Source organism: Panicum hallii, chromosome 2 (assembly GCF_002211085.1).
Source record: "Panicum hallii strain FIL2 chromosome 2, PHallii_v3.1, whole genome shotgun sequence".
NCBI lineage: Eukaryota > Viridiplantae > Streptophyta > Magnoliopsida > Poales > Poaceae > Panicum > Panicum hallii.
The window spans coordinates 55,929,087-55,938,569 of NC_038043.1; the positions used below are offsets into that span (position 1 = coordinate 55,929,087).

General features: G+C 48.0%; 1 protein-coding gene across 1 annotated transcript; it reads right to left on the reverse strand.

The window, feature by feature from the left end:
* Positions 1-282: 282 nt before the first annotated feature.
* On the reverse strand, positions 283-4,200 carry LOC112879953 (serine carboxypeptidase II-3-like). The gene is made up of 6 exons (XM_025944396.1): positions 3,043-4,200; positions 2,662-2,919; positions 2,388-2,506; positions 1,052-1,144; positions 860-965; positions 283-700 (listed from the first exon to the last, which is right to left on the reverse strand). Exons 1-6 carry the CDS (start codon positions 3,841-3,843, stop codon positions 512-514), a joined length of 1,566 nt encoding a protein of 521 aa, XP_025800181.1. The 5' UTR covers positions 3,844-4,200; the 3' UTR covers positions 283-511.
* Between the last annotated feature and the right edge of the window lie 5,283 nt (positions 4,201-9,483).

Here is a 9,483-nt window from a genome sequence, read left to right on the forward strand (position 1 = left end):
AGCACAAAAGAATTGCTTGGTAGATTCGAGGAAGAAAATTTGTTATTAGGAGAAAGGAATTGGCCTTTTTCAAGGAATACTCTATTTTGTTTCTGTGGAAGTGAAATCCTTTGTTTCTTCAAGAACTGCTTTCACTAATGCCTGGGTGTGATTTCTGAGACACAGGCTCTTTAATACTTCTAACTCATGGAACGGATGTTATATTATCTCCTGGCAGTACCAGTACATATGCTCCGTAAATTTCATTCTCTGATCGATATCTGCAACACGTGAAAGCAGCAGTTTTGCAGCATAACTTTCTGGTGGTTACTTTTCAGATTTGGTAGGTTTCATTCGTGTAGAGATTTCTCTATGTGAGTATATAAGTCTTTGCAGACCTGCAGTTACATGATCTAGGAGGTGGGTATATTTCTATCTTCTAACATGATTCGTTTTCGCTTTCTTCTCTCAATGCTGAATGGAATGGATACATATCGTGTTGCTGCTGATGCACTCTTTATACTTCAGAATGCTAAGACTGTTCGCATTTCTTGCAGTCAGGGAGCGCTTTGCCTGCAAGGAAACTCTGAACGAGCACAAGCGCCCGCTTCGGCTGGTAGCTGGGGACCTCATGGCCGGCTCCTCGCACGGTTGCCAGGCTGAGGCTGCCCTTCTCCTTGCCCTTGTACTGCACGACGTAGCCACCCACCTCTCCAGCACCCTGGGTTCAAAGGATTGAAAAGATCACCACAAAAAAACTATTGCTCATGAATTGAGTGCCTGTTCACTTATATTAGCTAGCTACTGATGTTTAGTGTTGTTTTGTGCTTATATGTTTGCTTCTTGTTGCAGTGAACAGGGTGAGGGAAGTGGTGAGCACCTGAGTGCTGCTGAACCATGGCCTCCATTTAGCAGCAACTGGGAGCTGGAGCTGGTTCACAGAGTATCTGCTGGAAGTGACCGGCACTCTCCCATCGGTGTCACCGCTGCAAAAACATCAGTGGCATCAATTTCCAATTCGAAGTGTTGCATCAGTGAAACTGAAGCATCTGGTGAAAGCTGTTGCCCATACCTGTACACCCAGACCCTGATGTTGTTGCTCAGGAGCTCCGTGATGATAGGCAAGACCGTTGTGGCGCTGTCTGTCCAGCGTCTCAAGACGTCACTGAAAAAAGATTTAACATATTTTTGTAAAATATAAACACACACACGCCGCGGTTTGAAGATAATATTTGATCTCATTTGTTTGTCGTAGATGGCTGCGTTTGCACATGGGCCCAATAATTCCTTGCGGGATGGGCAGGAAGCAAGTGGACCAATCATCATGGACTTCCAAGGCCCATGCGTAGCGCTGCAAGCTTCAAGATCGATGTGGAGTAGGCTGCTCCATGCATCTGAAAGGATCTAAATCCCAAAGAACATGGAGAAAAATGCGGGCTCGTCATGTGCGTTGGGTCACGATATGGATGGACGAGTGGAAACCATGAAGGTATGATGCTATCGGATCTTGTTAGGGATCATCAAGGTCAAACCTGAAACCCTAAACTAGTGGCCATGCGATCCCTGCCTTCACATTTGTTAAAGATATAAAATTTTCTGGGAAGCAATCTCTACAGGGAGCTGGAGCAGCGGGCGATTTCTGCACGCTTGGCCAACTCACCGGAGCAAGTTTCGCAGTTGGTGAAAGTTCGAAGGCATCGAGCAATCGAGCATGCAACCACCTACCTTTTTGCGTTGTTCCTGTGCTGCACCTACCGTATGTAATGGCGCCGCATTATCATACTGTTACGGACCCAAAAAAAATTGTACGTGGCGAACTATTCAGGGTAGCTAGATGAACACTTTTTTCGTGCCTGTGTTTGGCACGGACCTAATTAATCCCTATTATCGATGCCGTAACAATCCAGCTCAAGCCTGACGTCATAAAAAAAATCGGCGTGCGTTTCGTGTGCCGTAAGGCACGGCTTGTCTGAACGAATGATTGATGGGCTCCAGGTTGTGCAGCGATTAGTCAGGTTAACAGTAGTGTAGATCGGTGACACGATGAGGCAACGGGAAAAATATCCCTAGCTGCTGTGATTTGTGAACCTGGGATCCACCGGACCACTTGCATTGGATGGCTAGGCTGTATTTCGTTCGACCAAATCATGTGCTAAGCAAATAGAAATAGTCCCCGTTTGATTATTGTTTGAAATAGGGAAATTCTTGTGCTCCGAGCACACCGTAGGTTTGGATATGAACGCCATTTATTCGGTGAGAGGTGGAGTGAATTAAAATTAAGTCTAGTTTGGTCAAACATGAGATTAGTAAGATTGTAGGCGCGAAACGTGCTTTATTTCGTCCTAATGCGTCAAGAGATAGTAATCCTTTTTCTCTTTTTCCTTGGGAAAAAGAAGGAGTGTGTGTACCTGCAGGCCGACCAGGGGTGGTCGAGGCGGGTGACGTTGGCGTGGAGCGCCCTCTGCACGTCCGGGTCGTTGAGGTAGGCCTCCACGTAATAATCCGTGCACGGATCAAAGCTCTCGATCTGCAGCGGCCACATTATTATTTGTCACGTAAGATCCAAGCCACATCATTATTAGCAGTAGACGCATGCTTCGGGCCTTCGACTGCATGTTAGCTCAACTAATCAAGGCATCGTCATCGTATCAATGGCGGCCGGCGGCCGGCGCAGGTACGCACCGAGGCGGTGACCGGCGGCGTGACGAGGCCGGCGGACTGGCAGTTGGGCGCGTAGATGTTGTAGATGTCGATGTCCTGCAGCGCCTCGTTGGCCTCCGTCGTCGCCGCGTCGCACTTGTCCGAGTCCGCCGCGCCGGCGCTGAAGTTGCAGTACCTGCTGATGCCGTCCGCCGCCTCGTCGGAGATGAGCGCGTGCGTCCAGAAGAAGTCGTACATGCCCTTGGTGTCCGTCCCGTCGTTGATCACCGCGTTCCCGATCTTCACCGCACGCGCACACATCAGTCATTAATCAGCCCACACGACACGGCACGGCACGCCAATTACTGCTCGGTTAATCACTTTGACGTGTTGGTTAGTTTCACACTGCGCGCGGCCACGTACCATGATGCCCTTGAGGTTGATCGGCGACGAGGCCTTGGCGGCGTGGCGGAGGATGGCGTGGGCGAGCTGGGGGACGTAGTGGCCGGCGTAGCTCTCGCCGGCGAGGTAGAAGTCGCGGCCCTTGTACTCGGGGAACTTCTCCATCCAGTTGAGCAGGAACAGGAGCGCGTCCTCGGCGGTCTTGTTGTCGCCGCTCCGGCTGTAGTCCGCCGTCGTGTTGGAGTAGGAGAACCCCACGCCGGCGGGGCTCTCCAGGAACAGCACGTTCGCCGCGTTGTTCCACGCGTACGGGTTCCGGTACAGCGTCTTGCCGTCGCTCTTCACGCGGAACGGGCCCAGCTCCTCCATGGCGCCGTACCCCAGCGACGAGCACCCGGGGCCGCCGTTCAGCCAGAGGAGGAGCGGCCTGGACGCCGCGGAAACGTTGCCGGCGGCCTCGGCGAGGTAGTAGAACAGCGCGCGCCCGGCCGCGGCGTCCACCGTCACGTACCCGGCGTACTGCGCGAAGTCCACGCCCTCGGGCTGCCCCGGCAGCCGGTCCACGCGGTCGTCCTCCTTGCGCCCCACCCCCACCGGCGCCGCGTGCCGCTGCGCTCTGCCCGACGGCGGCGCGACCGCCAGCGACGACTCGGCCTGCCACGACTGGCGCCCGGACGCCGGCGACCCGCGCAGGCGGTTCAGGTAGTCACCCTGCCGCGGCCGGGCCTTGCTGGCCGCGGCCGCGCCGGGGAGCAGCAGCGCGAGGCAGAGCGGCGCTGCCAGCGCCAGGAGCGGCAGCACGGTCCTGGTGGTGGTCCTCATGGCGCGTGCTCTGCTCTGTCCGGTGGTTACGGAGCTGGACGAGCACGAGCACGTCGCACCGGAGGGCGTCCAGTATATATAGGCACTGATGGATCGCGAGCTGCAATCTTCTCTTTTTTTTTTCTGTTTCTGAATTAGGATGGGTTGCTGAAATCGATAAGGGGCGAGACAAATGACAGGGAGGAATTGGTGGCAGGATTCCCCATTCCAATCAAGAGGATCACCCACTTGGCATGGATGATGATTGAGCCTGCTCTGTCCCAATGCAATGCAATGGCAATGCTTGTGTTACTATCCAGTGTCCATTGCTATTCTGTTCTTAGCTGGAAAGGAAAAGGGTAACCTGCCAAGAACTATGACCAGGTGCCACCAAGCTGTAGGATTTTGATTTGGCCGATGGGATGAAGTGATAAGCAGATTGTTCTTCCATCAGATTTTACTGCCCTCTTCAGTGGTTTTATCGATCAGTGGAACTGGTGTGGAATTTTCTATTGGTAGACAATGATATGATATATGATTTTGATTGACGAGCATTGGAAGTGTGAAGGAAACGGCATCAGCATAAACGTAACACTGAAGGTTCAAACTAACACTGGAAAAACCTAGCTCTAGATGACGTCCAGTCGGTTGATACGAAAACAAAAGGAGATCAAAATATAAGAGGGAAATGAGAATTCGTCAGCTGTTTGTATCTCATGCCGGGTGCGACAACGGAGGAACATTGCATTTTGCCTTAGATATGGATTAGTTTCAACATCATCTAGAGACAAGTCTCTGTCAAAACTATGTACTTGAGATGATAATGAATTCCCAATCAGCAAAGCAATGAGTTGAATCATTAACATCTAGAAGTTGATCCTTTCAAGATAGAAAAGAAGATTAAGACGTGATGTTTTGGCAACACCACCCACAGTTCTTGAGGAATACACCTCAGGCATTGGAGTTCCTTTTTTAGTGTGGGGAGGCAGGTAGTGGAAAGTATCATTTGGCCTCTTCTGACTGCTCCAGCCTTCAGCTATGTTATCCATGATCTGGTTAGGCAAGTACACAATTAAGTATTACCAATTACCACGTGATTGCGAGCTAAGCTTGGTCAGAATTTTTGGGCCTTCCACTAAAAAAGGCCTAGCACTTTTACAATTTGCGATTAGTAAACTTCTTAAAGCATGCTGGTTATCCCTTTCAATGGATATCCCGCGTATACGCAGTACGCGTTCCAGATTACCTTTTTCCAGTCAAAGAAAGGTGGTGTCATGGAGAATGTGCAATAACCAACTCTTCAGTTTGATACTTTGGCATACACTATATCAAATACATGTTTATCATATGAAAATAATATGTACAATTCATTTTAATTAATAGCATTATATTATTAGTTTTTTTTGGACTCTTAACGCAATAACGCTTGATATTTTTAGGCTCCAACTTTAAGATCTATGACTCAAATAAAATCTAACTTATGCAAAAAAATACCAGGTGTTACATGAGGCTTTGACACCATAATATTCATCATTATTGTCAAAATATTACACAAAAAAGTAATTATAACTCGTGTAAATTAACTATAACTAAAACATAAACAAAATATCAGATATTGGAGGCTATATAATGCTTGAAATTTGGAAAACCTAGATTTGTGCCATTTTGGTAATTGTGGTTTCGACATTTGCCTTTTCTTTTGTAATATTTAGACTCATGGCTTTGCTTAAAAAGGGATTTAGTGAGAATTGTTCCTTTGTTGGACTCCTGTTGAGAATAGACTTGTTCTTATTCATGCTGTTGCCATACTAATTTCAGTGTCGAAATTTCTTCGATCCATGCCATTCAAAACAGTACGGTAGTAGCATAAATGGAACAAAATTTACACAATGGTGGCATGAATCCAAAAATTACAAAAGCACTGGTAAATATGGATATCGTAAGCAACACAGCGGTACAAATCTAATTCTTCCAGTTATTTCTTAACTCGCATAGTAACCAAATATCGGCACAATTTAAGATACCCGACCAAATACCAGTTATTTTTTAATACAGGTCCAGGTTCAAAACAGTGTCTCAAGGAATATGGATGTCGTCCATGCCCAAGACATCACCGTTGCCGTGTATCTTTACCAAGTCTTAGATAGCGAAACCACCAAAATTGGTGTCTCCGTAGTAGATAGCGAGAGGATGCCGACAGAGCCGAGGAGAAGTGAGCAGGAGTATCCTTTCGTCGTCATAAATAACACGACAGTGTAAACAGCTAAGATGCCTCCTAGCTAGCTGCGTTGAGTTCCAAGAGTGTCCGTCCATGCAAGATTTCCACTGCAAATCGTCCTGATGACGATGTGCAGCATGCCTAGAAGCTCTCTACCCAGCAGCAGGTTACAGGCCTCCCCCCGCACGCAGACAAATGCGCCGACTTTGGACTGATGGATCCGCATTTCGCCATTGGAGGAGTGTGCGACAGGGACGCTGCCGTGGCGACCGGTCTGGCCTCAACCGGCGTCCAAATCGGGCCGTCGCCGTCGACGCCGAATGGTGGGCGCGGCACAGCCGCGCAGGTGTACGCGTAAGTGGAGACCTACTGGAGCCCGTCGCATCACCGCGCACGAACCGGAGCCGATCGTGCGATCAATTGCAGAATGCTGCTGCTGCTGCCCATTGGAGCCGAGCCGACTAGCTAGACCACATAGTAAACATGAATGCATCCATGTCCTGTTTGCCCCCATTGCTATTGTATTGTTCAGGTCCATTTGCATCCAATAATTTTTACTCGCTTGCTAAAAAAAACTTTGTATGTTCCTTCAGCCTATGTATAAGCCGTCTTCTTCCTCTTCTCTAATAAGCTACTCCTACTTGCTCTACTATGATAGTGCCATCAGCCTAACTGTAGTACACGTTAGGCTGGATGTGGAGACTGGAATTTGACTGGTCGAGATAATGCCATTGCCATTATCCCTTAAGCATCGTCTCTCTCGCCGTCTTCGCATCTGGGGGCGGCTCCTGGGTCACTTTCAGGTGTAGTGTGCAGTAGACTGTAGCGGGGAATGACATCCTCTTGGAAGAATCCACACTAGCCGGTAGTAGTCTCTCACTAGTCACTACTCCAGTCTCCAGCCACTACGCTCGGCCGGCGTTCGTCGTCGACGAGCTCAATCATTCTGCACGGGCCCGACCCGGAGACCGGTCCACCCGCCTACCGCACCCTTGTCCGCCGGCCCGTGCTCGTGCGCGCCGATCGCGACGCCACAGGCCGCCCCCAGCCTGTTGGCTGTCCCGTTTCTCTTGAGGTGGTGGCGTTATCTGGTCGACGGATAAACACCTGCGGAATCTGAATGGCACGGCCGTCGCGTCTGCCGGTTCTTCTTCTTCTTCCTGGCAGAAGACGCGAGCGATAGACGGACGCCATGGCGATTTCTAGTGCCTCGGGCCTGAATCCATGCGACTGTTTCTACTATCTCTCTCACACACACAGTCTCACTGCGTTCTCGGTCAGAGTTCTTCAGAGCTACCCGCAAAAAAAAAAAATCTTCAGAGCTGTGGAAGCATTCCACGGCCGCCGTGAAAGCTGTTTGTTCAGCCTTGTCCGATCGGCTGTCAGTCCCACCCACTGTCCACTGAAAGGGAAACTTCCTGCACTCTGAACTTTATGGTTGTTACCAGCAGCAGCAGCATCTCTTTTCGAGGCACGAGGCGGTAAGGGTTAGGCGTATGATTTGCAAGAGGGCAGGAGAAACGCTCAAGTTGCTGTTTACTAATTTGGCCGCCGCATGTCGTTCGGCATCGTGATGAGATTTCCTAGAAATCTGCTGAGCTGGTTACTGTCGCAGTGTCGGGACTCGGGACCAGGGGCAGTTAGCTTGGTCTGCTGATGCCAGGAATCCAGGCGGTCTCTACTCAGACTGAACCATATCCTCAGCAAAGGCTTCTCTTCATTCCTGCAAATTCGACTAATTTCGCTGAAACCGGCGTCTAGAAATGGAAGTTTCCATCAAGAATCGGAGAGATTGCGTGGATAGCTCTGAACTTGCTGTGGCCACGCACGAAGGAAACACAGGCAGAGGGTGCCTTTCAGGTGAACAGAACACAGGATCGGGATTGTAGGCGCAGAAATGGGACAGAGAGGCGTCGAGAAGTACGCAACGGCGCATGAAGAGGAAATGCGACCGCCGCAACTTGCAATCCGTGTTAAAGCGATGAACCTGGACGTGAAACGAGGAACGTACGTTGTGATTGTGAAGCCGAGCATCGAAGGAATAAGTGAATAACGGAAAGGCAAATAAATAGCTAAGCAGTGCCCATGTTGCTGTTGTACCTTAATCAATACCTTATCAGGATTTTATTATGCCACCGATGAAATTTTGAGAATGCCACCTATATCATTATTTGAGTTTGGAGCTAATGTAGGGTTACGGTTACCCAGGTAGGTATAGCAGCTACCCCGCGAAAAAAAGGCAGAAATATGGTACCAGCTCCACTCTCAGCCCTTGGCTATTTTTTTCCACTTAGTTTCAGTATGCAACATTGTTGTTACTCAGCTTGGGTACATCAGCTCGAATGTGCTCTCTGAGAAGGCCCAAACAGTGCAGAAGTTTGCTGTTTTTGTTTTGGATTGATATTTTGTAAGTATAAACTCCAGTGCTCTGTCTTTTAGGTGTTATTAGTTTTGGTACATCGGTTCTGACTCAACAATGTGGGGTTGCAAACGCTGCCCAATCTTCAATTCATTATGTGCCTGCTAATAGTGTCATGCAAATGTTTCAAATAATGGGCCATCCAGACAAGGTTCAGTCATTGATGCAGGTCTGTAAGTGTACCGATTAATATGTGAATTATATCACATTAGAATTTTCATTATGCCTTCTGACATTGATTTTAAATGACAACAGTTAGGGATGCTGCCAACACTCCACAGGAAATGAAAAGATCGAGGGATAGGGTGCACTATGCTAATATGTCCGATGAGGCTAAAAAGGAAAAGATCATCAAGAAGAATCTGAACCGTAGCGTTGCCAGAGGCGGTGTCATTGCGTCTCTCAGAAATAGATTATTCGAACCAGGTTTTTCTCTGAGCCAACGATGTATTGTTTGTTCGTTATATCGATTTGAATTAGTGATTTTGTAACCTTTTAATATTGTTTTATTTTGTGATCCTCAGCGGACTTAAATGCTTCGGTCCAGTCAACAGTGACCAACATCTGCAGTGCTCCGGTCACCAGAAGTGTGTCTAAAGGTTATCAATTCTACTGTCCAACAATGGTTTATCTTTAATCTTTAAAATATATGGATAACTGTCTAAATTTGTCAACATAGTATAATTTTTTATTTAATTCTTAGCAGCCGCGTATGACTCCGGTATATGGGAGCCTGACGATACTGCAGAAGCTAAAGAAGGTGTTTTATTTCTACGGTCAAGTACATTTTTCATTATCGTCATTCCGAACATCATAAAGCTTCACTTTTCAAAAACATGCATAAGAAGATTTGGACTGCAAACAACCGGATGGTGTTGAATTTGAAATTTATGAAGATGATGAGGCTAGAGTCTACCATGAGATAAGTATGTTGTGTGTATAGTAAAATCTTTTGTTTATGTCTATATATCAAGTACGGCAATAATTTTTAGTAATTGTTATACTTTTTTTCAGATGTGCAGTA

Excerpts from the sequence above, each read along its gene's own strand:
- LOC112879953 (XM_025944396.1), bottom strand. The coding sequence starts at position 3,843 with ATGAGGACCACCACCAGGACCGTGCTGCCGCTCCTGGCGCTGGCAGCG. Across the intron at positions 1,145-2,387 it reads CACCCCTGGTCGGCCTGCAG|TGACGTCTTGAGACGCTGGA; the intron begins GTACACACACTC and ends ATCTTTTTTCAG. Across the intron at positions 966-1,051 it reads ATCAGGGTCTGGGTGTACAG|CGGTGACACCGATGGGAGAG; the intron begins GTATGGGCAACA and ends ATGTTTTTGCAG.